Source organism: Scatophagus argus, chromosome 17, assembly GCF_020382885.2.
Source record: "Scatophagus argus isolate fScaArg1 chromosome 17, fScaArg1.pri, whole genome shotgun sequence".
Taxonomy (NCBI): Eukaryota; Metazoa; Chordata; class Actinopteri; family Scatophagidae; genus Scatophagus; species Scatophagus argus.
This window is the reverse complement of record NC_058509.1, coordinates 13,132,843-13,160,722: the sequence shown is the minus strand read 5'-3', so window position 1 is coordinate 13,160,722 and position 27,880 is coordinate 13,132,843. Positions and strand designations below refer to the sequence as shown.

At 39.4% G+C, this 27,880-nt stretch overlaps 4 protein-coding genes across 6 annotated transcripts; 2 read left to right on the top strand and 2 right to left on the bottom strand.

Annotated features, from left to right (window-relative positions):
* Positions 1-95: 95 nt before the first annotated feature.
* tra2a (transformer 2 alpha homolog) lies at positions 96-7,465 on the bottom strand. Its single transcript, XM_046416838.1, has 9 exons — positions 6,236-7,465; positions 4,319-4,452; positions 3,949-4,114; positions 3,561-3,614; positions 2,108-2,296; positions 1,449-1,564; positions 1,105-1,215; positions 950-1,020; positions 96-751 (listed from the first exon to the last, which is right to left on the bottom strand). Exons 1-9 carry the CDS (start codon positions 6,269-6,271, stop codon positions 741-743), a joined length of 888 nt encoding a protein of 295 aa, XP_046272794.1. The 5' UTR covers positions 6,272-7,465; the 3' UTR covers positions 96-740.
* Positions 5,256-16,693, top strand: fam221a (family with sequence similarity 221 member A). Of its 3 annotated transcripts, XM_046416848.1 has the most exons (7): positions 5,256-5,402; positions 12,363-12,536; positions 12,640-12,830; positions 12,951-13,024; positions 13,165-13,297; positions 14,563-14,648; positions 15,783-16,693. In XM_046416848.1, exons 1-6 carry the CDS (start codon positions 5,320-5,322, stop codon positions 14,625-14,627), a joined length of 720 nt encoding a protein of 239 aa, XP_046272804.1. In that variant the 5' UTR covers positions 5,256-5,319; the 3' UTR covers positions 14,628-14,648; positions 15,783-16,693. The 3 variants fall into 3 exon arrangements, with proteins under 3 accessions (XP_046272804.1, XP_046272803.1, XP_046272805.1); XM_046416847.1 differs by lacking the exon at positions 15,783-16,693 and having other exon boundaries at positions 14,563-14,680; XM_046416849.1 differs by lacking the exons at positions 5,256-5,402; positions 15,783-16,693 and adding an exon at positions 11,843-12,088 and having other exon boundaries at positions 14,563-14,680.
* On the bottom strand, positions 8,031-11,662 carry ccdc126 (coiled-coil domain containing 126). Its single transcript, XM_046416864.1, has 3 exons — positions 11,360-11,662; positions 8,744-9,464; positions 8,031-8,656 (listed from the first exon to the last, which is right to left on the bottom strand). Exons 2-3 carry the CDS (start codon positions 8,979-8,981, stop codon positions 8,406-8,408), a joined length of 489 nt encoding a protein of 162 aa, XP_046272820.1. The 5' UTR covers positions 8,982-9,464; positions 11,360-11,662; the 3' UTR covers positions 8,031-8,405.
* Positions 16,694-24,282: 7,589 nt separating the features above from the next.
* On the top strand, positions 24,283-26,456 carry npy (neuropeptide Y). Its single transcript, XM_046416868.1, has 4 exons — positions 24,283-24,294; positions 24,644-24,831; positions 25,921-26,010; positions 26,096-26,456. Exons 2-4 carry the CDS (start codon positions 24,644-24,646, stop codon positions 26,115-26,117), a joined length of 300 nt encoding a protein of 99 aa, XP_046272824.1. The 5' UTR covers positions 24,283-24,294; the 3' UTR covers positions 26,118-26,456.
* The last annotated feature ends 1,424 nt before the right edge of the window (positions 26,457-27,880 follow it).

Sequence of the window (27,880 nt, the reverse complement as noted above, 5' to 3'; positions counted from 1 at the left end):
CACCTCACCCACACAACTTAAAGTATTGACTCCCACCTGTACAACTAAAGCTCAACTTCAGTTTCATGCACATTAAGTCAGACAAACACATTACAAACTTTGTAGTTTTCATATATTTGTATTTTCATACAAAGAAACAACAATAAAAAATGAATAATACACAATAATAAAACTCTGAAGAAACTCAAATGAGGACTAAAAAAAAAAAAAAAAAAGTCAAGACTGTGAGCAGAGAACCAACCACTGATTACTGGAAACACCTCTTTTTATAGCCCAATTTACCTGCTACTTACCATTAAAGTCAGTACTAGGCAACACTGAAATGAATTATCTTTTGCATGTATTCTAATGTTTACTTGCTTAATACAGGTAGTGAAATTGAGTGTCACCATTATTTACTAAAACCCATTTTTGATCAGTGCGATAAATCTTACGAACCATCACTTGGCAGAAAAAAAGGTATTGCTGCTAGAGAAAATAAAGAGACAAGGAAAGAAGCAAGTCCAAGAATGAATCAACAGTAACCAACAGTCACTGGGTTCTTTGCTCACACTCAACACGGATGATTCAAAACATCTAAAAATTAAGACATTTATTGTATGTAAACAAGACCCATCTCAAACTTAAAGAGTTCTTCTAGTGTAAACACGCTAAATAAAAATGTTCCCCTTAGAAACGCAACGATGAATCACACACCATCAATTATTGGAGGGAAAGAAGAAGCAGTCGGAAGAAGCAGCTTAGTATCGTCCTGCAAAAAGAAAACATTTATGTTAGTCCAGTTCTACTTACATTACTGGTAAAAATCAATCAGCTTTCACTAGTGATCAAGGTACATAAATCTGTTTAAATATGCACACTAACAGCAGTTTGATTTCATGTCTGAAGATGATTCAATAGATGTAGTTAGGCCAGCTTTTTTATTGTATGCATTTCTCTTCACACTTACGTGGGCTGTAGGAGCGAGACCGTGAGCGAGACCTGTATCGACTGTAGTAGGGTGATGGAGAGCGTCTGCGACTGCAAAGAGACAAAGAAAATTTAATACACTTTCTCCCACGTAACAGTGCAACAATGCCTTTGTGCTCACAAGTCTTTACTCACCTATACCTATAGTCATAATCATCATATCTGTCATAGCGGTCATAGCCACCACGATCATAGTATGAATCCCTTCCCCTCCTGCTGCTACCACCACCACCACCACCACCATTGCTGTTGAATTAAGAAAAACAAGGCATGACTTTCCAGGGTCTTATCTCTTGAAAAACACAGCACCATGTCAAAACTGATATAAACTGTTATACATCACAAATGTGTTCCAACCAGTTCTGACATTTTTTACGTAACTCCTGATGATTTGTACTTCTTAGGGGCTTCAACCATGATAAAGTCTGATGCCACACAAAAGGTTGAGAAAACTTATTTGAGATTTGCGCTGATCTTACTGAGTTGGTCGGCCCATGTAGATTCCTGGTGTGGGGGTATGGGGACGTTTGGTAATGGAGTAATCCACTCTGATGCGTCTCCCGTCCAACTCCATACCATTGGCTCGTTCCATTGCCTGAGGGACACGAGGCAGGAGAAGACAAAATTTGTTATCAGACTTGGTAACAATGATTTAATTCACAAATGCTCACCTACATTACATCACGACCCTTTGCTATGGGATGCAGGACTGCAGGATTACAGACTTTGTGACATGGCAGACATCTAGTGGCAAACTTGTGTAATCACACCCAAATTAAAAAATAGGTGACTATCTGAAGATAAAAGACCTTCAAACCTGCACGTACGCCTAGGGCAAAAAAAGATACAGTTGCTAATGGACATATATGGAAATAATTAAGAAAGTGACAACGGGCACTGGTCAACCTATTAGTAGGTCACTTAAAATTACTTAACAAAAATACTCTCACTCCTGGTTCCAGGACCTACAGCCATGCCACTTTCCATAGCAATCTAACCAGGGACTAGTTTACACTTGAAACACCAGATGAATGCAATTAACTACATCAAAAGACAGAAAACAAATGAGCCTCTGGGACCAGAACGGACGATCATTGGCTATCTGGCCAATAAATGAAACCACAAACGTTTCCCATACCTCTTTGGAATCCTCAAGTCTCTCAAAGTAAACGAAGGCAAAACCACGGGAGCGACCCGTGCGCTGGTCATACACAACATTTACCCCTGCCAGGGGCCCATAGCGTGAAAACACCTCCCTCAGGTCACGCTCTGTGGTGTACAGGCTCAAGCCAAACACCCCCAGACATGTACTGGGATCAGGGTTTGCCTGCAAGGGTCAACAGTAAGGGTTAGAGGTGATCCATCTAATGCTTTGCATGCAAAACCATTTGCTGAGTTTAGTATGCAAACCATGCTTCTCTAAACACATGACAGCATCTTATGTGTGTAATGTACTGGGAACATAGGACTGCTGGAAGTATGTAATTAAAATAAATAAATCAAGAACAGAGATAAATACTGCACCAAGAAAATATCCTGAATTAATTTATTTACACTGTTTAAAACATCACTGTTTATATACTGGCTGAGGTACAACTCCAACTCTACTTGCTCGTATGTTGTAAATACTGGCTTATAACTAAGATATGTATGGAATTGCCACTTAAAAGGGTAAAAATCTATCTACATTTTTACATTGGTTAGCAAGACTATTCCCTCCAAGCATTTCCAATTGTACCGGTCCAACAGTAAATGCTCAGCGGGTTAACTATGACAGCTTTAATAACCCCTTAAACAGTTTTCAAAAAGATGCCCCTGGGGCAATCAAACGTTGTACAACACCATTTCATTTGCCTCCTGCTTGCTTTGAAAGTTTCACTTAATTCCTACTTGGCATGATCACATGAACCTCTTAAAGCAGCAGAGCATTATAAACACTGACATTATACAAGTTGTGGTCTAACATGGTGCTGCATGAAAAACAGTTGTACTTACTACCTGATTTATTACTGAACGTCAGTGTTTGCTAGTGTAAGATGTAGTTTCTCAAACACATTTGATCTTCCATTTTCCCTTAGCAGCTTGACCAAAGCTTTAAAGGCTTCCTTGCTAAAATATCAGTCAGGTCACTGAGGAAAGTGTAGAAGTTCATACAGTATGGTATTATATCTAAGCATGTTTTGATAGTCGTCATAGTGAAATACATACAACACATACAGAAAATGCTTAAACCCTGTATACACACACCTGAAATCAACCACACATTACATTTATGCAATAAAATAAACAGACACTAACTTAAGTACTCATAATATGTTTTTAAGGACTGGCTAAACTGGCTAATGCTTAATTTGGGCTAGTGTTACAAAATGTAATTTCTTAGGTAATCCAATGCACATTATAGATCAGCAGCATATTCCACTGGTAGCAAACCAGCCACACTGCTTAAACATACAAAGCACTGTTAGGTTTCCACTAGGTTTTAATTACCCCCTCAACCCTCATCCAGTATCACACTGGGAGCAGCACCTATAACCCACAAACAAACATTACATCAATCTTGCCCAGAATATGTTAGAAGTTACACATACCCTAACATCAGCACCACCACCATGACTGTATGCTTCTTTTGTCAAATCATGGCTCTGTTGATATAATGAAAGGAGGGGAAGGTTAATAAAAAGGGGTTATTAAATGTCATTTCAAAGTGGTTTCCCACAGCGTTAACAACAATCATCTGAAAAATTATACGTCCTCACAAATAAAAATGGAGAAATTCACTGGCTCTTGGCTTCCAAGTGTTAATAAAGTTATATAATCCTTGTAATTAGGTTTTTAATGATCAAACTCAAATCCATATCAAAACATTGTATACATTTTTAAGGAATAAAATGGGAAATAAGTCAATCACCTCAAAATTATGATCAAAACACTATTCTATTCAGTGTTGCACTGTCGCCCTATCCTCATCATACTCACCCTGCTGCCAGTATGACGACGCCGGTTCGACACTGGGGAAGTACTATGGCTCCTCCTGCGGCGGTATTCAGGACTGTAGGAACGAGAACGGGACTTCCTCCGGTGGGAAAAGGACCGAGAACGCGAACGGCTATAATGGCGGTCTGAGTGCCGCCTAGATCGAGACCTGAAAAGGATCCGGTAGAGAGGGAGAGGTACTGAATTTACCATTTGACAACAGATAAGAAAATTATGGAAGACAATCAATGATGGAAACAAGAGGGGGAAAAAATTAAGCATAAAAACATCTGGTAACTGACATATTTCAACTCCTGTTTGAACTATGATGTGATCACAACATCACAAAAGCTTTCAAAAAGCGACAACATACCTAGATTTTGACCGAGAGCGGGATCTGGAGTCTGACCGTTTGGAGGCCCGGGATGGGCTCGGGGAGCCGGACCTGCTCTCCGACTTGACCCGAGCTGGACTCCCACGATCCGATTTAGATGGGGAGCGTGACCCCTATTGCCACAGCAGCATGTTAACAACATTCCCAAGTACACTGAACAAACATATTTATTTCTTTATACAGAAAAACAATCAGGCACAGAATAGTGAGATGTGGTATGTTGGACATGTACATTACACCTGTCTAAAATGCACAGCTTATGTACTGTGAAGGAAAGGGTTAGTAATCTTATCATTTCAATAAATAAATCTTTGATTTACAATGTGGCCTATTATCAACCATATAAATAAAATATACATGACAAGTTTATTTCCAGGTCCACCTGGATCATCAAGGGAAAAAAAATAAAACATGCATTTTACACATAGGAAGCATGGTAAAGAAAAAACATTTGTGACACAAACAGTATATTTACTTAACCTAGGGACACATTCATTCTTCCAGATTCTTTACACGCTACTCCCTTCTCTCAGGATTTCTATCCTTCTTCATTCTTCTTTTTTCAGTTTTCTCATTTTCTGATTCCAGGTCTGTTTTTCTCTCTTCACCCAAACTGAAACCAGTTTCATTTTAGCCATTATACTGCAAGTGCTTCTATCTGACACCATTCTTCCGTCACATTTCCTCCCTTTCCACTTCTACGTTCTGCTCTGTACAAGTTTTCATTAGCCTTCTTTTATCTTGAAAATTTTCTTCATCATTCTTGGATAATACTCTTCAAATCCTTCACGATCAATAACCTTAATGAAAAAAGAACATTCAATAAAATTAAGATCATAGGCTTAAATGAAATGAAAAGGAACACTGTATGCAGTACAATTACAAAGATAAGCAAAGTCACAACAATTTAAGATACATGGTTACAAGTGAAGAGGTCAGATAATATGTTGTAGAAATATTTTAATTTACTAAATACGAGCATGAAAGCAGGGAAGGAAGCGAGGCTGTGCACTACAATGGCTGCCACAACAGCAGTGATATCCGCAGAGAAAGAAGCTATACGGTCAGTGAGGATAGCTGCAACTACTTTCATAAGCGAATGAGTCAGATGCTATGCATCATCTGACAGCGCAAAAGTAGGCCGATTTGCAAACATTACTGTATAACCAGGGAGCTTTTAAAGACAGTTACTATTGGAGGAGTCTGGTTGAAGCAGATTTGCTAGCAACGCGGGAAACGTTCCTGTGCCAAAGACGCCGAAGTTAGCTACAGACTCGGTAGGTAAGGGGAAAATTAAGGGAAACTTAACTTTACACTACTGAGCGACTGACTTTCCTTTTTGTCATAGCTTCTGTTGTAAGTGTGTTTACAGTTAAGGAAAAACCGTAACGCTATCCTAAACCCACTTCCACATTTGTGAAACATTTATTTGTGAATATATGTGAATTATATTTGGGGGGCTGGTCCAATGGTCCAGTTTCACAAATTTGAGAGTTGCACCGCGTCTCAGAGCTTTCAGGCTTTATCTAAAATTTCTGAAAAGCTTTAACGACAGTAAATAATACAGCTAAATTAAGCTTCTCTTAACTTAACCGGATGCTACGAATCTAAAGCCAACTTCAGGGCATGTATACACGACATGCTTTTAAGAAGATTGTTAGCTAGAGGCAAAACCAAAACGCGACTCTGCCTCTTTAACACAGGTAACGTCAACCATCGAAATGCATATAAAACCAACGTCGACGTTTAGCTCTTAATTTAGCGTCAGCTCAAATGTAGCTGTTACCGTTAGCTATCGTTACATGTGAATTTGCCTACAGTGTTTTCAATCAGCAGCCACACAGGAAAAAAAGGAAGAAAGGGAGATATTTTATATCATTCGATGTAACTACTTACCCGTCCTTCGTAATTTCCGTCCTCAATGTCACTCATTGTACAGTATAGCTATTACAATCGAGTATTTTAACAGAAATATACAAATACTACACTGATATTTTCACAATGTTTTATTTTGGCCGGTTACGAGCAAGAAGATGGCGCGTGAGGTGGGTGGTATGTTTATGTGCTGCAGAATCTGACGTCACGTCCCGTCGCGTCTCCAACGCCCCCTTAATGTAAAAACGTTGTGCACTTGAACGTCTCATAACGCACCCTGAAAACCGAACACTCAGGAGAATTGAGATATTCAAAGTAAAAGTACCAATACCACAGCAAAAAATAAAACAAAATAAAAAATAAATCACTCAATTAGAAATATAAGTACTGCATTCAAGCTCCTCAAAAGTAAAACTACTGCACACATCATGGAAATTCCTCTATTCAGCATCATACATACAGTATGTTATTGAAATAATATTAATGAAACATTCTATAAGCAACATTTAAATGTTAAAGTTGGCTGTGATGTAGGTCATTTTAACCACTTTTTATACTGTTAGCTTACTGTGCAAGAAGGGATCATATTTTGGAAGCTGAAGACTTCCATACGTAAAATCCTTATCTTGAGAGCTGTTAAGTAGATGCTGTGGAGTAGAAGTAGAAAAATAAGATAAAATGGAAACACTCAAGTATGAGTACCTCAACTTTTTACTGAAGTACAAACCAGAATGTTACTGGCTTACCGAACCACTGGCTGAATATACGGACAGAAGTAAAAGTAAAATTGGATCTATTGCCTTGGGAGGAACATAATGTCAAATATAAGTCCCTGATGGTGTTTCTTTGATCACATTTAATACATAGGAATTAAGCTGAGTATTGGTTGTGTGTGTGTGTCTCTGTGTGATATTTGTAGACAGTCAAATTACAGTTTGATAATGGAGTCTAGTCTAGTGGCCTTCATGTACAGTTAAGTTTGTAATGTCTGAGCAACATTATGAACCAATCATTTGTCTCTTATTTTTGACTTTGTCTCCCACAGTCCATATATTGCTTATTTTTCTTGCCAAATTATGTTAATAAGCATTATGATTAACAAATAAAAGCTATTCTCCTGGGCAGAACAAAGTGAGCCTTTTCTCAGTATTATAGAAACCACTCTCAGGACCAGCAGAAAGGCTGTAGGAATGAAAATTTCTTGCCTTCTAAAATATCCTGAAAGTCAAAATTGAAGCAGACCAGCTTTTTTCTTTTTTTAAGAAAATCTCTATTGAGTCACAGTGCAACATGAATGCTGAACACATGTAAGAAGTATGTCAACCACCTTAACAGCAGTGCAAGGCTAGAAACTGACTACATAGTACCGTACATTCAACCTGTTCTACACCTAAATTAAAAAAATTCTCAACACCAGGGAAAGGAACCACTGGATTTCAACTGAGACAAAGCACACATACACTCATGTTTACAGTGACAAATAGGCATCATCCCTTCATATTCTGCATAAACCTCAAACTGTATTGCAGCAATTGTGTATACACACTTACTCCCTTCAGGTGGAGTGCAAATAATATTCTTTGGATTATCTCTTACAGGTGAACTACACAGTTTAATTATGCTTTAAAATTATATGTTTACGCTAAAAGTAGAATCCTCTTCAGTTCAGTATTTAGCAACTGAGCCAGCTAAACTGAAATGTAGCTACCAGCTACACCACTATATAAGGTGTCCTAAGTATCAGCTGCTACGGTTGAGTTCAGCATTTTGATATGTTGAAGCAGTATTGTAAAATAGTTAAATGTAGATAGAGGAGCACTTTAAGCTGTTTTTATGACAGAGCACATGAGAAATTAGTTCAGTTCCAAGAGTGTTGACCTCTCTGCATTTGCTTTAACAGTTTAACAACAAAATCTAAAAATTTATGCCAAATAAAATCAACAATGCAAATATAAAAAATGAGCTGGAAAGTCTTGGTATAAAATAAATAAATATCAGCATATAATCCGACAGAGCATATAGAAGTCCTTGTTCTTCCCTCTGAGTAGGCTGATCATTACTGAGAAGCATCCCAAATTTGAAGTTTCTGGATGTCCAGAAGTCTTGCTATTGCTTTTCACTTCACATCAGTGACAAATGCTGGAAAAATGTGATGTGCTCAAATTAAAAAAAAAAAAAAAATCTATCAAGATTATGCTCCTTGACGCGGCTGAGGTCTGTTACGGACATGTGGGCGAAGGAGTGACGTTCCTGGGTGACTGCCAGGTGTCTCCTGTTTGGAGGACTTCTGTAGAGCAGCAGGAGCAGAGGCAAGGACACCCCCTGCTGTGTGGGAGGTGTTAGTGGAGGACACATTTACCACCAATTCAATCTTCCCCTCCAGTTTGACCAGTCGTGTCAGAATGTCGTCCAGTAACACAGCTATAGTCCTCTTCAGATCAGCTGGGTGCATGGGGAAGAGAAGGAAGAAAACAAAGTGAGGAGTCACCTCATACTTTATATAGCATTCCTGACTTCTTAAATGCTTACCATATCCAGCCATAGATGTTCCCTGCGGCCCACCTGGCGCATTTTGGTTCTCCTCTGTCAGGACCTTGACATATCGCCGGCTGAGCTCCAGGATCTGCTCACGTAGCTCAGAGCTGCTTTGATGGCGAGGTTGCTGCACCGTGTAGCGCAGCAACATAAGTCCCCATGCCAGGCCAAATACCAGCAGCAGCACACTCAGCTTCTGGGACATGTTCCTTCGCAGGAGTGCACACAGCATGGTACTGTGGGTGCTGAAAGGGAGGAGGAGCTGGAGAGTCCTGGTCTGAGGCTGAAGGTCTTTTCTTGGATGCAGATATATCAGTATTTTGATAGAGGGATTGTTGATTCTTGGAAATTCTTTTTTCTGTTGTCAGTATCCACTGAGAACTCGGAGGTCAAAATCCACTACAAAGCAAACATGGAGCTGGTGTGGACTTAGTGCCTCGAGTGACTTAATATAACACCAGCTTACCTAATACTCATACAGCCGAAGATGTTTCTCTAACCACTAAATGATTCTGCACCCTCCACTCTGAGAAGAGGTGAGAAAATGTTGAGCAACAGCAGAGGCCAGGAAGTAGAAACAGACGGAAGCCAACACCCACAGACACCAGCAGTCAGGCAGTCAGCTTTTGGAAAGGTGCTCTGTATGTAAGATGTCTGTCTTCAGATGACCAATACAGATGGAGTGTTGAGGCAGGGGATTCGCAGACATTGTTCACTATGTTGGAGAAGTATACCAAGAAAGATAAAATTAACATAAAGAAAAGAACATGAGAAACATTTAACTGCATTTCAAGGTTATCATATGATGCTTATATTTTCATTGTGAAGTGCTGCATTGTCATAAATTGGGAAAAGCCTCAAAAACCTGTCATGCCATAATTACAGAGAGGATTGTGCACATACAAACACCAATGCATGGACAATATCCACCTCCTCACTACTGGCAAGGAGCTGGTGGCTACATCCAAGAGACTATTAGCTATTATTAAAGACAAGCTTTGGGTCAGAGTGCACAATAGCCCACTCGTCAACAAATATTTTTCAGCCCTCTTAGCCCAAAAACCCAATTACCAGTTTAGATTTCATGGGATCCACTTGCAGACACAGACAGGAGGCATACAACCAGACAGAGGCAGAGAATGCATTCTCTAATCTGACCTCCAAAAGGTTATTTGACTGTCAAACAGCCTGAGATTGCACCATGCAAAATCGGGGGAAAAATTAGGTGATCATTTCTCAGTTTTCACAAATCTGTCACCGAGTTTATTCTCTGCTCTGTCCCTTGGGTATGGGAGTGTCACTTCCTGTTGAGGTCAGAAAGGGGACAGTGCGTGAGGGAATTAATTATGAAAAGAAAGGTAATAGAATCCGTTCAGCGATTCTTCCCAGTAACTATCCACACACAAAAACACGTCCTTCCTATGACCTAGGTGCTACCATGTATCTGCAGGCATGAAGTAGAGGGGAGAGAAGGAAACAAGGATATAACAGTTGTAAACAGTCAAAGCTATGCCACTTACTGAAGGTATTGAAACCTTCAGCTTTTAGTCTCAAAAACAGGTAAAAATGCTCAACTTAAAGTGCGCTGAATCCTCAAATCTCATGTCAAGTTACGCTGTCATAATAAAATTATATAGTAACCTCAACTTCAATTTTAGCCATTCACCAGAAAAAGCCCAATCCAAACAACACACAATGCAGGATCCACAAAGATTTTATGCAAAAATACAGATAATGTCTGATGCCGGACTTAAAACTTTTTGTGCAAGTGCTGTGTTAACAGATAAATCTATGCTATCCAGCCCTAGGACAGAGATCAATAGACTGCTGGGATTATTATCTGTGCCTGCCACATGTCAGTCAACAGATCATACCTTAATCAAAGTGCTGACAATTGGTGACAACTTTAATAGTTTTGGTATTCTGTCATGCCAAGCTATTCACCAGGCCTGATCATTTTTCTATGGAAAGGCACACAATTTAGCTTCAGACAACGAATGTTCCACTTGAGGGTGATTTATATAGTGTACCTAATGGGAGGATTGTCAGTAATAAGGCACAAAACAATCAAATATCTATCAAAATATTTAAGGTTATATATTGACCACGACAGCTGTCACCTGTCATCAACAGCTTGCAGGTACACTTGATCACTTAATCAGCTCACCTGCAGAGCATAAACTAAAAACTAAAAAACAAACAAAAAAACAAACAAAAGAAAAAAAACACGCGCGCACACAGAGACTGACAACTTTGTAAACACGTTGACTCACTGACACAATGTCAAGTTACGCACAAACATGGAAAGTTAACGAACCAAGTAGTATTCGACAAGGGAAGACAAACGAACAATATACTAATTTCGGATACTTAGTTTTTAAGAGTTTTATACTTAAAATATAGTTCTAATATAGTTCTAAAAAGTGTTAATGGGCGATTAGGCTCAGTTGAAGGTGTTTCCAACACCACTGACATCTCATGTTAGCTTGACGTTAGTTGAGCAAAGCAAAAAACTTGACGGTTAATAAAAGCTTAAAAACATCATCTGCAAATGAAGTAAATCCCATCACAAACGCATAATCCACCCCAGTGTGTCGTCTGTGAAGCTACCTTGAGGCTGAGGCAGGATTTAATAGGGTTCAGAGAAGCAGGGACGCGGCGCCTATGAGCTCCAGCTGCTACCTTTGGCTGACACTGAATGATGATTGTTGTTTGGCACCCCTGGGCTGTCGTTGATGACGCCGGAATAAATATCTCGAGCAGCCGGCTGTCTTCGTTACAAAAGTCAGCTGCCGAGCTTCATGAATAGACGTCTGTTCCCGCTGGTAGTCATTTCGACTTCTTACTGCACGGTCTGAAAAAGCACAAGTCAGTAGCTAAAATTCTAAGCATGCAATTGTGCTGACTGTCATGGTTCCCCTTGAACGTCTACCTCGCGCGTCATTACTACGGCATTATGGGAAATGTATTTGTACTGCTCTCTCTCCCTCAACTCATAAAAACAATATGAATAGTAACGTTTAGTGCAGTTAAACAGTTAAGTTAAAGGTAATCAGTTTTAATTAAAACAATGAAATCGGTTTATAAAGAAACATTAGCTAGAAATGTTTGTGGAAGCGGTGCTTTTGTGAGTGTGTGTGTTTGCGGTTCAGTTTCCGACCGTTAGAGGGACATCTGCAACTATTTCCATGGCAACCTCAGTGCTGGTGGTAAACAACAGTAGTTTATTGTGCAAGACAAAAAGCCCGCAGCCATCAGTTTTGGACTTTTTACAATGGAGGCAATAGGTCTTGATAAATCAGCTTTGAAAGCAGTGGATGACTACTGGGAGTACAGAAGGTTTGTTTCAGTGTTTGACAGTATGGTTTTATCTCCTGACTTTAGCTAATCTCTCGAGGGTTTTCACTTGGGAGTAATCCAACAGCATGTGACAACTAAAGCTAAGTTAATGCCAAGGAGGAAGAACTCATGGAACAGCTATTAGTACAATACAAATGCTGAAATAACACAATAACACTTTTGTTATTTGCAGGTCAGCTCATTGTATAACATAGATTAGGTCATCGTATAACAAGTTAGAATGTCTTTACTGTTGGTGGTTTGTCTTTTCAAGGATTGTTGGTGACGATGATGGCGGCACCCCCTTCACTTCAGAACAATATGAGAAATACAAAAGGAAGGTCCTCCCTCAACGAGTGAAAAACAGGCTGTATGTGAGCTTTGGAGTGCCAGGAGGTATCGACTGCAAACTCATTGGTCCTGAGACACAGTGCTTCTGTGCACATAGGTAGTGTAATAACATGAAAACAGACATCTTTCTCCTCTACATGCCAATGCACACATAGACACACAAAAATAAATACATGTAGGAATAATGTAATTCTGTCCAGGTACAAGCAACATAAGACTGACTTTGAAGTGGTTCCCACTCAGCGACCCCTCACCCTGCCATGTCAGATCAGTGGGTGTCACTGTTCTGCATACCAGTATGTTCCTCAGTTTGGGCCAAACCCTGTGCGCTGCAGGTGTAAACACTTACCTCAGGATCACAGTGAAGCTAGTGGACACTTCTGCAAAAAGTGTGAGTCTGAAATCACTCTTGTCCAAATTAAATCTAGCATCTCACTCACATGGAGGCCCACATTTAATGTTCAAGACGATTACTGCATACTCATAATAATACCTATAACTAATTTTTCAGGTAGTTCCTGTTCTGGATTCCAGAGCCCTTACACCTGTGGCTGTGGCCAGCCCAGTTCTGCCCATCAGACCCTGGTGAGAAGACTCAAACATGTCCCTGGTTTGGAGGAAAAAAAACAATAAACAAAACAGAGTAAACATTAGAGATAGATTTGTTTTCAGATAAAGAGATGCTTCCTATAATTTGAACTCAAGTCACATAATTATCTTGGCAGGTTGAGACAAAACTAGAAAGGGAGGCACGTGGTCAACCCATAGGCAGGGATGTCCCTTATGCTGCCATGGGGGGACTGACAGGGTTCAGCTCCTTGCTGGAGGGTTACCTTGCTTTGGAAACTAGTGGCTCAGGTGAGCACCATAATTGCAGTTTATGTGTTTGTTTAATCTCTGTCTGCAACCTCTAACCAATAAGAACCCAGTGTGCCACAGGTGTCACAAACTAAAATTACTATAAATGACCAATGTAACATATATGTAACATTACAGATCTTGGACACTGGGGGGTACTTTTTTCAAAACAACTTCCAAAATGTGTTTTACATCCTCTGTAATTTTCCAACAAAGAAAAATGGGTGTGCATTCATGTATATGCATGTGCACTATGGGAGAGCTGAGTCTTGTAACGCATCCTTTGTTGAGGTGTGTGCACATGCATTGCATTGAAATTAAAATAAATTCCTTCAAGAGGCATGAGAGGGCAGCAAAGTGCAGCACAGCATCAGTGGTGAATGAGCAAATCTGCAGAGCAGGGATTTGTTCAGATCGAATGTGTATCATAAAAACAGCATGTGTACCCTGCAGACTTCATCACCACATTCATTTCATACCCAGACAGCATTTGTAGTAAAGCTGTATGGGATGCAGAAATTTGTAGCAAGGTTAATTGAGATGAATTTCTTTTGAGACATACTCTTAGTATGGGATGGCTACATTTATTACTTCACATTTATTTGCACAGATGTTGTTAACTAACATGCATCATAAATTCATGAAGCTAGCATGCACATGTAAGAAGAACGGCGTACTGGATAATAGTGGTATCAGTGAAATGGACGAAGAAAAAAATATTAATTTAGGTTTGCATTAGGTTTACATCAAATCAATCATGGTTTCTACATCTTTTGAAAAGTCATTTTTACATCCTCTGAAAAATGGAATTTTAATTAATGATTGAATGTGCAACATTAATTCACTTTCTCAATCAATTTGTGAGTATTTAATTATGTATAATTTAATAAGCTGTTGAGTGCTCACTCCATAGCTTTTACTTTGTGCACACACTTTGTGCTTTGAAATCTCTTTTTAAAATCTCACACACTCACCACAAATAATGTAAGGTACAACCTGAGACTGTATTTAGACATTGTAACTCTTTTAAGGTTATCACTCAATATACAGCTTGCTCATTAACAAGGAACAGTGAATCTTTGAGTTTATTTAAGATCATGATTATGACTGCCTTTAGTTTAACACCATCTGTGCATCAGATCTTTGTATAGTTAATGCACAAAACATCTATTTTAGATAGGTTAGATAGACCTGTGAGGTACACAACATCCACTGTTGGTACCTGTCATATTTGATTTTCTTAAACTCTGCTGCATCTTTTTCAGATCATGACAGAGAAGATGGCTGCCAGCAGACGCTCAGCATCACGAATCAAAGAAGCGCCTGCTAAAGTGTCTAGCTCTTATTCATTGTAAGAGAGAGATAAATAAACAGTGAAATGCAGCGTTTTTCATCTGTTCATCTGTCAAATTGTCCATTAATTATTGTACTATTCAGGTGTATCTCTCAAGTCAGACATATCTTCTGTTCTGTAACCTTTGATCTGAAACACTCTGATTGTTTCACATCTAAAATATTTCATTTTCACAACTAAACAATTAACTGACATTATATTGATCCAATCAGAGGACTGAGTGTCAGGAGCAACTGACATCATGTAGACTTACATATTCGACACAGTTTTATATTAACTTTTAAGACATAACCTGAATCCATCACAGTTTGGCAGAGCCTGAATACATGCTCTCAAGATCAGAATCAGAATCAGATTTCCTTTATTTACCCCCGAGGGGAAATTCTTTAAGATGATATAATAGTGTATTTATCACATTTGGAGGTAAAGCATGATTAAGAGATCCGTTCTGTGTTATTTTCTCTGTTGTTTGTGGCTGCCATGCAAGCTACAAAAATACTCACATGTGTATCTAAGAAGACCTAGTTATTGCTGCTATAAAATTCCTCATAGTCATACTTAATACCTTAACCAACCCACACCTACTTTTATTTATTGTTGTTTTCTAGCAGTGCTCCATCTTTCACTTTTGACTCATAAACTGGTCAGTTTACACATCTGAGCTTTGTGTGATTGATGTTTTCTTATAGACAGAAAGCCGCCCACTCAGCATGTCACCAAAATAACACCAGAACCATGGAGCTACATTCAGTGATGAGCGCCTTTTTTAATTTGCAGATTGATGTACTGTCTACGATTGATTAATCCCATTCCTCACGGCAGATCAGCAGTGATGAGAGCTGATTTAATCCATGCAGGGAATGGAGATTGAAACAGGTCATGTTTTCTCCACTGGCGGCCCACTTTCCAGCGTCTTTAACTAAGAAATGAAATTTACTCGAATCATAATGAGGATTCACTCCCACTCAAATTGTTTCCATTGAGAGGATGACAAGTCCAACTGGATCAGCATCTACACTGATGCTGGCCAGTGCATCTCAAGTCACCTGTGTCATAATGTAAGCATTACCTGAGGGAACTTAGAGTGTGTGTATATGTGTGTGTGTGTGTGTGTGTGTGTGTGTGCGCAAGCTGAACAGGTGGTCTTGAGGAAATGGAAGTAGTGTTATGCCTGAAGGATGGCGTTGATGCACCTGGGTCTCTGCAGCCAAGTACTGCAGGGGAAGAAAGTGGAAAGGATCCCATCTGAAAGCTGACACTTCAGATTCAATGTGTAACAAGGACGGCCATGGTATCACATCACCACAAGATGAAGTACGTACACACATGTTCACAGCTGCATACAATCATGTTACCCCTTCACCATTCAGAAGAGTTTTGTTGACTGCTAGAATCAAGTGTCCTTAAAAAAACATTTAACCTCTTTCCACTGCTTACTCTTGGACATTTTTTCTCACAGAGAAAAACCCAATTAATTTAATAGGTAAAGGCCTGACACATTAGTGTGGCACAATTACAATTTGGAGTAATTGCTTCTCCATAGCAACCCCTGTTCAGGAGGCTACAGGTAATTTACTTTGGCCATTGGTTGAAGTGAATGACTACTACACTTCCCTTGTCCCCATGGGAACCACGCCCAGCATGACTGACAGATCCGCCACTACAAATAGGGAGAAGAGCACAGAAGATTAAATTGGCAATTACTGCGCAAGGATACACTTAATTACCCCGGTGACAGTTACGGTAAGCATGCGCTTAAGTCGGTGTGTGGAAACTAAGAACGCACCCCCCTAATTTCCCCACAGACTGAGAAAGAGGTAACAAAAACTCAGAGACACAATAGACCGGCAGGAAATATTGAAATTGTCATCCAGATACTACTCTGACGGAAAATACAGCTTGAAATAGAATATCCTATGTGCAAAGGACAACTGTATACATACTGTATGTCTTATTGATGTGAGAGCTATACCTATAAGTCTGTGAAATATGCTTGAAGTTGTGCATCTAACCTTACATTTAATCCCAATCGTAATTGTCACCCAACTCCTCAATTCCCTTAAGAGTAGAAGTTGGTGGCTTTAAAATTATTATAAAATTATCACTTGTGAAAAACGTAATAAAACCGAAGTTACTATCTGAAGGGCATAAAATACATAGAAATGTTTGAGGGTGTATTTTTAGGTTTATGTTAATTTGATATATTCAGATAAAAAATGATTAATCCCACAGTTACAAAATACTATTTCCAAATGTGAATATACATTTGTTTTTAAAATACATTTGGCATGCATGTGGACACCTACTGAAGTACCTCAGGTCTACGATGCTCACAGCTTTGTTTGGTAGGCAACCTTTGGATTAGCTTTTGATTTAAAAGGGATCTCTAAGCTATTTTAAAACATCATCAACTCACATTCTCACTGTTTCTAGCAATTCTCTTTTCTCCAAGTATCCTCCTTTGATTAGCAGAAGAATCAGCCTGTTTTCTTTTTTGAAAAGATCTCGCTTGAACAAAAAACTTGTTCAAAGAAGAACAAAAAAAAAAAAAAAGAAAAGAAAAAAAACATCACAATGTCCCAAAAGTGAAGCTCAATCCTACGTATGACTTTGACACATTGGACGTGTGTGTTGCTTCTCTTTTGTGGTAGAAACAGTGGGAAATTGACAGTGCAGGGACTTCATAGAGGCTCTGCTTCGATTCCCTCCTGGTTGACAGACTCTGGGAGGAGGATGGAGAGCGAGTCGTGAGAAATAGATTTTGCTTTTTCACAAAGTACAACGATAACAAACAGAGAGGTATGTTGTATATCTGAGTTAAATCAATAATAATGTCTAACTAACAAAAGTGTGTTAAAACACATGCAGGACAGAGCAGTGTTATCAGTACCATTTAGCAAGAAGGCTCTTATAAAGAGTTCATAAGTTGTCATATTATTAAAGAACCACACAAAAGGACAAAGGATTTGGCCTTTTGTGTGGTTGCTTTGAGTGACAGCCTGCTAGCTGTCTTAGGTATCCCACCAAGATGGCGATGGCCAGAGCCACCACACTGAACTTCACGATGGATCTTCAGTAACAAATAACTGACGACTTGGAGACTACGTCTATGTTTAATAGACTATGGCTCATCTTAGCCTCTCATTGAACTCACCAAGAAACTCTGGTTGTTTCTATTATTTCCTCATCACTGTATGTTTATGGAACAACTTCAAAAGTCCTGAGATTTGCACAAATCTAATTACCATTAAAACATCCTCACAAATCCAGATTAAGGTTAATTGTCCTTCTTGATTGATTCAAGCCTCATGTATGTCCCAGTATTAATTTAAAGAGTCTTAAATAATGATTGATCAGAAAAGCAGTGATACATTTTGTCAGAATCATCACTTACTACTTAAACTCCATTAGAGCCATTCATAACAACAGCGCCGCACTTGACAGGAAAGAGCGTGCTCCTTTTCAGTATGTCCTTATGTGAAACTGATTGAGTTCACAGAAATTCAGCATTATGCGCCCTTCTACCAGCTACATGAATAATAACATTAAATCTGGATCTTTTAATTTGTAGAATAAGGATTTGGACACACAATAGTTGAATGATGGCCATGTGGAAAAATGTGTTCTTTCACAAATGCAGCACACTCACGAGAATGAAACTTTCGACCTCTTTCTATTGCATTGCATTGCATTTCCCCTCCTTTATCGGACTCCCCGTTTGGTAAAGCCTTCATCTAGCATGATGTGTAATATGCTGGTAATAGCTTCAACATGGCTGCACCAGTTGTTATCACATTAAGTCTACTGTATGCTAAATGGCCGAAAAGGTGCTTTCAAAAATGCATTCAGCAGACATTAAAATATTAAACCACAATGGATGATGTGATTTGGGCATTGTGACGTCCGTCCCTATTTGTGCTGCACGTATTGTGTTTAAATACATTTATTCCCTATTAACAAGATGACCTGTTAAAAGATTAAGGTTTCTAATAGTCTGTGCTATAAATGTTTACAATTATTTTTCAGCGCTGTATTGCATATTGCAGACTAAGTTTGCTATTTAAATCAGAATTGACACATTTAGACACAACATGCACCATAACCTCTGGCATTTTAACTCTCATTTTATAGTTAATATTTGTATTTATAACACATAGTAATCTGCTATTGTTTGTTACAAGAGGATATCATCTTAAAATGTTCTCAACTCATTTGATTCATTGAAAAAAGAAATACTAAAAGAATGTCTCCCATTGAGAGAAATATAAGTAAACTAAAACAATTTAAGTTTATGTTTTTGAGATCCAGCACACTGGCAACCTGACACAACCACGATACACCCTGACTATGATCTCACATAGGTCACAGCAGTTATTAAACTAAAGTTTAGCGCATTATGACGTGGTTACAACTTTCATCAGGTTTCCTAATATCAAGGCTCAGGACTCTGACCCACACACCTGAGCCGAACCAACCTGTCACAGCTTGGCGGCTTCACCTTCTGTTCATCTGTCACTCAAAAGACCTAATATGATGTTTCCCTTGTCGTGGCATTTGTGCTGCTTTCACCCCAGGTGCAGATGTGGCAGAGCCGCATTTATACACACATGTGTGCAGACAGACACACACTGTGAGGTAAAGACAGGTAAGTTATAACACTGGGACTTGATAGGGAGACTCTGAAAGCAATGTGAGCTTAATTAGAGTAATGGAAGAGCAATTGAGAGCATGACAAAGGACATAATTTCTTTTTTATTTCCTCACTGAACAGTTGTCAGTGTTGTCCTTAGTCTGAGCTGAAAGTGGAGAAAAGCGCGTGTTCTCTGCGATGTTATGTGGTTCAGTAATTGCTTGCAAAGGCTGTCAATTAATGTCAACCTCAGAACAAAGAGGGAAAATTGGCGGACATTCTTTTTTGAAGTGTTGATAGCTACCAGTGCAGAGAAGCGGATAGCAGAAATGATACTTCTTTGGTGGCGGAACAGTTCTGTAAAAGCAAGCCAATTGTTGTATTTATGCAAATCACACTGAAACAGTAACAACACGTAAAATAATTTTTCTACATAACACCAGTGCAACATAGCTCAACACCAAAAAATCAGGCTTTGTTAGTTAAATTTGGTAATCTTGTTGTTTCAGTTGGTTTAATCAATTGCAAACGTCACTTTAATCTTCAATATTAATCGAATATCTGGACCTCTTTACTCAAATCACCTTCAGTTTGAAACTGCATCCCACGTAGCCAAAGAGGGGGCTGCCGATGCTCTATCTAAGTAATAGTAGTGCTTGCTTACCAGAAGTAACAGATTGTCACCAAAGCACAATAGCGTAGTCAAAGGTAGCAATTTAGATGTCACAGTTGTGTGTAAAAGTGGTGTAACGGCAAAGAAATCCCCAAAGCCGTATGAGATTTTGCCTTTTTTTCATTTGTCCTCCCAATCTGTTTGCATGCAGCCGCCTGATAGAGAAGATAGAGGCAGCCTGCTTGTCAGTGTTTCCTTTTACAGATGTACACACTGTAAATTTGAAAAGTGTGATTCACAGCAGCGGAAAATTACAGGCCTTTTCATTTTCACAAATCTTGGGAGGGAACTTATTGTCCAAACCAGGAGGCTGATGAGAGGAGGGGAAAACAAATTTGCATTTAAACAGCTTGCTCTCTAAAGGACTCGACCCCCACAGAAATGATTTCTGATAACGACAATCAAAGCTCCAACAAATTCTCTCATATAGCATTTGCTTGAAGGTGAAACATTTAGAGCAGCAATATGTTATTGTTACATTAATTGTATATATTTTAATTTGTCTAATTATTGTAAACAACCAGGGCTGTATTGGAGATGATTAGAAGCCATCTTTCTAATAGCATTGATATTATTAGTGCTGATGCTGATCAAAATTAATGACCATATTTCCCCTGAACCCCATTCGCACTGTGACGTTGCCATTTGTCTCCCCTTGAGCTGGAAGAACGGCGCCCTCTTCCTCTTTTGTACTGCGCAGAAATCCAGCAGATTTCTTCCAAAATCTGACCTGGTTGTCAGCACCATTTTAATTATAGAACATGTTGTAAATATTTAATGAATATAGTACAGACTGAGACTGATACCACCCCAAGCATGGACTAATCTACTGTATGTGCAGTGAAAGCTTAACTGACAATAAAGCTGCAAACAAGCAAAAAAGAGGTCTCAGAGAAAATATCCTCCAGCTGCATATGTTGGATTTATACACCACCTTTTATTATTTTTGTTTTCATATTTTTAACTCACTTGCATTTACTTTATATGACAAGACTGGCATTATTGCATATTGTTCTTTCTGTCAAGAAATCACATGACTTCTCTTCCTTGTGTTTAGCACTGCTCTTAAAGCCAATATGTTCCCACTGAAGATGTAAATACTTGAAAACAGGTCCCAGATATAGAGTTTCAATAAAAAAAGAAAGAGCTAAAGAGCTCAGTGATTTGCTGAACCAGCAGGGTACAATAGCCTTTAGTAAACATTTCTCAGTTATGAATAAAACATGTATTTTTGGGGGACTATTTTCAGCTGTGGATGATTACCCATTTGTTGCACTCTTGAGGATCAGGATGGTATATGTGGGACTGACTCAATCTAGACTACAGTGCCTGTGCTTGTAGGATGAAGGAACAGGTCAGTCCAATAATGTGTCTAACTGATTGACACATTATTGCACTGACCTGTTCTTCCAGTGATTGTTGGTGTTGGTCTTTTCAAAGAATTTTGACGGAAAGAAAAACACATAACATCACCATCATCGTCCTTTAAACTACCACCAGCGACACAGGCTTCAGTGATTAAAATTCCCAATAATGAATGTAATGATTCACACTGCTAAGTTACATGGCCACCTTTGATAAAAATCCTCAAAGAACCCAATAACAGCAAGAAGAAGCCGCCCTGACATGAAGAGCAGCGTTTCCTTGTTAATGATTTGTTTGAGTGGCTGTTTGTCTTGTGGTGGGAAGCTTCATGCTGTTTTAAAAGCTAAGACTCATCCCTAAAGACATGGATTTGTCTCACATTTGTTTTTAATCCACTGTTGGATGAGCATATTTGGACTGAAATTCATCCACTCTGTGTCTGACATTTTACTTCATCTAAGGTTGACATCATGACCAACCAAGAGCTATAAGAGTAAATTAATGCCACTTTGTCAGGCAGTTTTCATTCTTCAGCTTTTCAATCATGCTAGCAACCATGCTGACTCTGATGATGCTAATAAAATATCTCAACAACTATTGGATGGATTTTTGGATTGTGACAAAATTATTTATAATTATTGAGGGCCCTCAGAGGATGAACCCTACTGCCTTTGGTGATCCTCTGACCTGCCCCACAAGCACCAGCAGCAGGTAACTTTTTTCATATGCTGTAACTTTAGACAAAAATACAGTATCTCAACAACAGTTGGATGGATTGGTACAAATGTCTGTACAGGCATTCATGACTCCCAGATGATGAGTCTTAATTATTTAAAATCAGTAAAATAATATCACCTTCGTGGTGACACCAACATCTTGAAATCTACTGGTTGGATTGCCATGAATTTTGGTGCATACATTCATGTTCCTGGCATGTTCTTGGGATGGGTTAGGGTTAATGTAATGACCATTTTTACCTTGAGTAGGTCAAATATTTAATTGGTCTCATACATCACTTTATAAATACCTGTAAAACTAATGACATTTCAAACAGTCTCAGGTGTACTTTGTGTTTATTGCTAATTGGCGAATGTTAGCAAGTTTGCCTCTAAGACCATCTGAGATGGCAAAGAGGGTAAATGTTATACTCTGCCCTCCTTACATGCATGTAGCCTTAGCCACTAATACTAAACCTGCTATTACCAGGTAGTCTTTTTAAATAAGTTTCATGTTTGCACTTGGCTTGATACACCGCTGTAAGTAAGCACAGCATCACAAATCTACCAGTCTGACTGAAAACTTCTTGTGTTGTTTGTTCCCAGCTGACATGAGTATAACCCAACACGGCCTCTTCTATTTTAGGCCGTCTGCTTCAAGGATCAATGAGTTGTGCATTCAGAGATACATTTGGTTGGATCTTAAGACGTCATCTGTGTCTAAAACACTGGAGCAGATGCTTCTATCCTAATGATCATGTTGAGTTTGAATTCACTTAACGCAACCTTATTTTTAAGCAAACATTGACTGACCTCTCAACTTTGTCCATGTGCTTTATACATCTGCTTCATTTAGACACATCAACATTCACATGTAGGCTCAAGCTGTTTACTTTAAGAAAAGGTGTTACACCTATTGAAGCAAGTCACTGAATGCGTGTGTGCGTCCCCTGAAGAGGACTAGGAGTTCTAATTCCTGCCTGTGATCATCAGGATTCGGTCATGACTTTGCACTCCACATTCTCTTGTGTCTCATTCCTCATCTCCCTCTTAGCATCCTGTGTTATACAAAAAGCCCTTAACACATCCTCTGCAGCAACTTAAGAAGCAGCACTGCTGAAGAATACTGATTTTGATAGATTATATGGCTGCGAGCTGGTATACAAAAGGTTTATGAATGGGAGGTAAATGAAGCACTTAGTGATACAGATTCATTTGAAGTGCTATTTGGGTTTTCTTATTAAGTGGGTTTCTTCGAGATTGACTCTTCTCTGACTGACATGCATCTATATTCATATTTAGGCCTTTTGTTCACATTGAGTGTCCCGGTCTCTCTTTGCATCTGACAGAGTGAACTGCAAAATGAATAAGTGGACTGATTCAGTCAAACAGCGTGTCAAAAAAGTCTTCATGTACATGAGAATCTGTTTGAGATCTTTTTTTCTAGATCACCCGAGGCGTCTTCTTAGGAACTTCTTTTGGTAAGGAGGGCCGCCTGTAGACTCATTTGAAGTTCGCCCACAGTGTTGCATTACTGCCATTCTTTTGTGACTTCAGATGGGATTATTGATCTCATCATGCAGAAGAATCATTTCTTGATTGTGAAATAATTTATCATCTTCTTCCTAGAGAAGCCTCATAAACACCAAAACATCACACTCAGTGTGTGTGTGTGTGTGTGTGTGTGTGTGTGTTATTTTCCTGTTTATGTACACACACCTGCATTTGAGACAAAGAATATAGTATTTGTTACATTAATAATAAAGTAACTTTAACTCAGTAATATTTCCAAAGGTTTCCCAACATTGACTTTGCAGTGAACTTACATTTTATATAACGTTATCACTGCCACATCCATGTATTATTCCTGTAGGAATATTAGTTCTCTTATTTCTTTAATAACCTAAAATGCAATGGCAGCAGCAGGATTGGCCACACTCTTTAAAAAAACACTTAATTCCTAATCCCTCTTGGTCGCGTTGCAAACAAACCTTATTAACTCTATTGTTTAGCTTACGTTGTTATTTCACGTATTTTAAACTAATGGAGAAGGCTTCCAAACACTAATGACAGCATCAGCAGTGACGTTCACATGAAGAAAGGCAGAGACTTGCGCTAAACGAAGCGCAGCTCTGACGCGTTTTCCTGCAGCGCCTCTTGCGCACACAGGTATAAAACCCACCGCGCAGCAAGCGCACAGCCGAGCAGAAGAAACGCCACAGGACTGCACGCAAACCTCAGCCTAACCCTCTGGGAAATGTAAGTACTTTCATATTTGATTTACAAAAACCCACACATGACATTATTAAACTTATTTAAAGTCTCTCGACATGAGTTTTGATTATTGTCTGCAGGTTTTCATTAGAAATCTATCACAATAAAAACCTTTGCATGTTTTTTTTTGTTGTTTTTGTTTGTTTTTTTTTTTTTGTTTAACCGACTAATTAGAAATTTATTCCTGAAGCAATGGCTACAAAACTGAACATTGATCTATCCCTGCTCAGGAAATAATAATACTTCATTTAAAAACAAAGAGGGGAGATTTGAAGCACAGTGGGACAGGTTTCCCGTGATGTGACATGGACTAACATTTACTTTGATCGCTCAGATGCATCCTAACTTGGTGAGCTGGCTGGGGACTCTGGGGTTCCTGCTGTGGGCGCTGCTCTGCCTAGGCGCCCTGACGGAGGGATACCCGGTGAAACCCGAGAACCCCGGGGAGGACGCCCCGGCGGAGGAGCTGGCCAAGTACTACTCAGCCCTGAGACACTACATCAACCTCATCACAAGACAGAGGTAGGCGGACTAATTACACCTCGCGGGAAGAATAGAATAGAATAGAAAGCTTATTAACAACAACAGCAACCATCCTTCACCTCAGCTATCTGGATTGATAAAATGTGTCCACCTGCTGATATCTTCCATACATTATTGATATTATTCATGTTATTATAATTCAGTCAAAGACAACAAATTTGTACCTACTGAATATGATGAGATGACTGCTATCGGGTAAAACGTGCTTGTGTGGTGCTTCAGCATATTCTTCCATTTTCTCACTTTCTTCCAAAGCACTAAATACTGTACCAGATTCATATTCTGCTCAGTAAGAATGTAGGACTTTGACTTTGGCGGATTCTTTACCATAATGTTTGGAAGCTCTCAGGTTCCACAAAAATGAATGTATGTAAGAAAAAAATATTATGTTTACTTATGTTATCATCCAACTGGTCAACAATATAGGAAACTTTCTCCAGCATTTGGCATTTTCTCATTTGACAATAAAGCATGACAATTTGACCAGGGAGCACAACCATAGGTCCACCTAAACTTTTGCCTGATGAGGTTGCCAGCCTTGCTGCAGGTTCTGGCTTACAAAGCAAAGAACACATGTGGAAGCGACACCTGAGGAGAATTGACTGCCACTGCCAGCATGATGCGTTCAATCGCCTGCGGTTTTCAGCTTTCCTCTTTGTCAGAGGCTTGGATGCCACTGCAGGTGTTTATCCCCCAGCAGGGCAAGCACGCCGGCATGGCTTATCATCTGAGAGACAGAAAGGGAAATATGACCACCTGTGATGCAGCTCCTGTCTGCCCCTGCAGAGTCTCTGTGTTACTGTGTTTTATTCATATTTCACTGACAGTACAATTGGACATACGACATGAGGACATGCAGAGTCATAAGCTCAGATGTTTATCTCTGTGTTTTCAGTTCAGCCAAGGTCTCTCTTTTTATTTGTGATGTTTTTTTTTCACTTGATAACCAAAATGTCCAAGTTGGTGCTAAGCCCCTCAAATTGCAACTCAGCTTGATTCTTCATCATCCCTTTGCCTGCTTGTCTTTCCGTCTGTCTGTCTTCCCGTCTGTCTGTTTGTGTGTCTCAGGTATGGAAAGAGGTCCAGTCCTGAGATTCTGGACACACTGGTTTCAGAGCTGCTGTTGAAGGAAAGCACAGACACGCTTCCACAGTCAAGGTGTGTGTAAGACTGAGTGTTAGGAGTCCACATTGTCATAACCCTCACAGGAAGCTCATCACGATCTTTGCTTCCCTCTCACCAGATATGATCCATCTTTGTGGTGATGTTGTCATCAGTGTTGGCGTTCACCTCACTGCTGCCCCGCCGCCGCCACTGACACTCTGACCTCTCCACGTCCGTTACTCTTTAGCCTCCTACACCAAATGACCACCCTGCCTCTGCCCCTTGTATCTGTACGAGCTGCCACGTATATTCAACCCCCTCCTCCTTTGTCATCAGCTACAGTCACAACTGCTTACAGTATGTGCCATAAAATTGTAAATAGTTTATTCAGAGTTATCATCTGTGGAACATGAACGTAAAGTGGGGGAGGGTATGTTGATTGTATTGTATAATTGTGCAATTAAAGATTCATTGTTTGAAGAAATGAATTTGAATGGCATTTGTTTTTCACTGAACCACTGCTTTGCACAATGTCAGAAGATAGGCTATGCAAATTTAAGAGGAAAAATAAAGCAATGACTGATAGCTCACATCTTATTATGAATTCTATATAATTAATTACTTTCTATAGGTTGCCCAGTTGTCAGATTAGCGAGGACATTAGTCTTGAATGATCCCCTGTTGTGAAAATGGTTTATACAACTGATCTTGCTCTGACACTGTTTTCTTGACGTCTTCCCCTTATAATGAGATCAAGTTTGGACTTGCTATGCCACACCTCGCCTCACAGCTGAAATGCATACTGGTATCACGTAATGTATCTCTATGACTCTAGATAATGGGGTGTGCTCAAAAAGTAGCTGTCATTTAAACTGGATTCAATAAGCGTGAATAGTCCAGTAAAAGCTTATGTGGTTTGAAAACATCAATTTGAAGCTACCAATTGGGTAGCTAATGGCGCTCTCTTGTGGCCATAAGGTTAAGTGGCTGCTCTGAAACTTAATGATGGGAGAAATGGCATTTGCAGGAGCATTATTGCAATTATGAAAGTGGTTAGCCTACTGCAACATGTATGTCTTTGAATCAGCCCAGAGAGTTCAAATCTAGTAGTTAAGAACCAAAACAGACTGCAGTGGAAAGAGATCATTCAAAGGATGAAAAATCATTCAGAGGGGAACCTGATGAGTGCTTGACATTCATGTGGCGGTGGTGGTGGTAACATGCCACCACAAGCATGGCACAAGTAAGCTAACACATGAACATTGACCAACCATGAACCATGAAGTGAAGCTTGGCTTCAGGCCACTCTCTGTCTCTGCATCTCCCAGCTGAGGCCTGGGTTAGGGCAGAGTTGGAAGAAGTACTCGGATCTTGTACTTAAGTACAAGTAACAGTACTGCATTGTAGAAATACTCTACCTAAATTACTGTACTAGATTCTAATTGTTGATGCAATAAAATGCTGAAGATAGTAAAGGTGGTTTGACTACTTTATATAGTTTATAAATACAAATTAGTTATCTACAGAAAATCTCAAAATCTCTAATATTCCATTAATTCATTTGCCCATTGTTTTGTACCATTAAAATATTTGCCTTTGAGTAGAGGTATAGCCTAAAGTAGCAGAAAATTGAAATACTCAGGTAAAGTACAAGAACCCCCAAATTGTACTTAAGCATAGTATTAAGGTGAATACTCTAGCTTTCCACCACTGTATTAGAGGAGATAAAAGTAGATGCAAGATGAATGTGGACACTAGCTGCATGACACTGCTACGTGCGACATGTAGGCTGCTTTGGGATGCGACTCTTCATTATGAAACTCCCAGTTCATATTCCCTTTAATTTGCGCTAGCGCGGCTGCCAATCGTAGCTGCTGCCTTTGCGTGTCAATACAATAGATTTTTTTAATACGTTTTTTGTTGC

What these genes read in the sequence shown, in the direction of transcription:
- fam221a (XM_046416848.1), top strand. Translation starts at nt 5,320, where the DNA reads ATGAAAGCAGGGAAGGAAGCGAGGCTGTGCACTACAATGGCTGCCACA. An exon ending in GCAGAGAAAGAAGCTATACG is followed by an intron (nt 5,403 to 12,362) that starts GTCAGTGAGGAT and finishes TGTCTTTTCAAG; the next exon opens with GATTGTTGGTGACGATGATG. An exon ending in TTTGGAAACTAGTGGCTCAG is followed by an intron (nt 13,298 to 14,562) that starts GTGAGCACCATA and finishes CATCTTTTTCAG; the next exon opens with ATCATGACAGAGAAGATGGC.
- npy (XM_046416868.1), top strand. Translation starts at nt 24,644, where the DNA reads ATGCATCCTAACTTGGTGAGCTGGCTGGGGACTCTGGGGTTCCTGCTG. An exon ending in AACCTCATCACAAGACAGAG is followed by an intron (nt 24,832 to 25,920) that starts GTAGGCGGACTA and finishes TGTGTGTCTCAG; the next exon opens with GTATGGAAAGAGGTCCAGTC. An exon ending in GACACGCTTCCACAGTCAAG is followed by an intron (nt 26,011 to 26,095) that starts GTGTGTGTAAGA and finishes CCCTCTCACCAG; the next exon opens with ATATGATCCATCTTTGTGGT.
- tra2a (XM_046416838.1), bottom strand. Translation starts at nt 6,271, where the DNA reads ATGAGTGACATTGAGGACGGAAATTACGAAGGACGG. An exon ending in CGCTCTCGGTCAAAATCTAG is followed by an intron (nt 4,115 to 4,318) that starts GTATGTTGTCGC and finishes GATCCTTTTCAG; the next exon opens with GTCTCGATCTAGGCGGCACT. An exon ending in GTCGTCATACTGGCAGCAGG is followed by an intron (nt 3,615 to 3,948) that starts GTGAGTATGATG and finishes TTATATCAACAG; the next exon opens with AGCCATGATTTGACAAAAGA.
- ccdc126 (XM_046416864.1), bottom strand. Translation starts at nt 8,981, where the DNA reads ATGCTGTGTGCACTCCTGCGAAGGAACATGTCCCAGAAGCTGAGTGTG. An exon ending in AACATCTATGGCTGGATATG is followed by an intron (nt 8,657 to 8,743) that starts GTAAGCATTTAA and finishes CCATGCACCCAG; the next exon opens with CTGATCTGAAGAGGACTATA.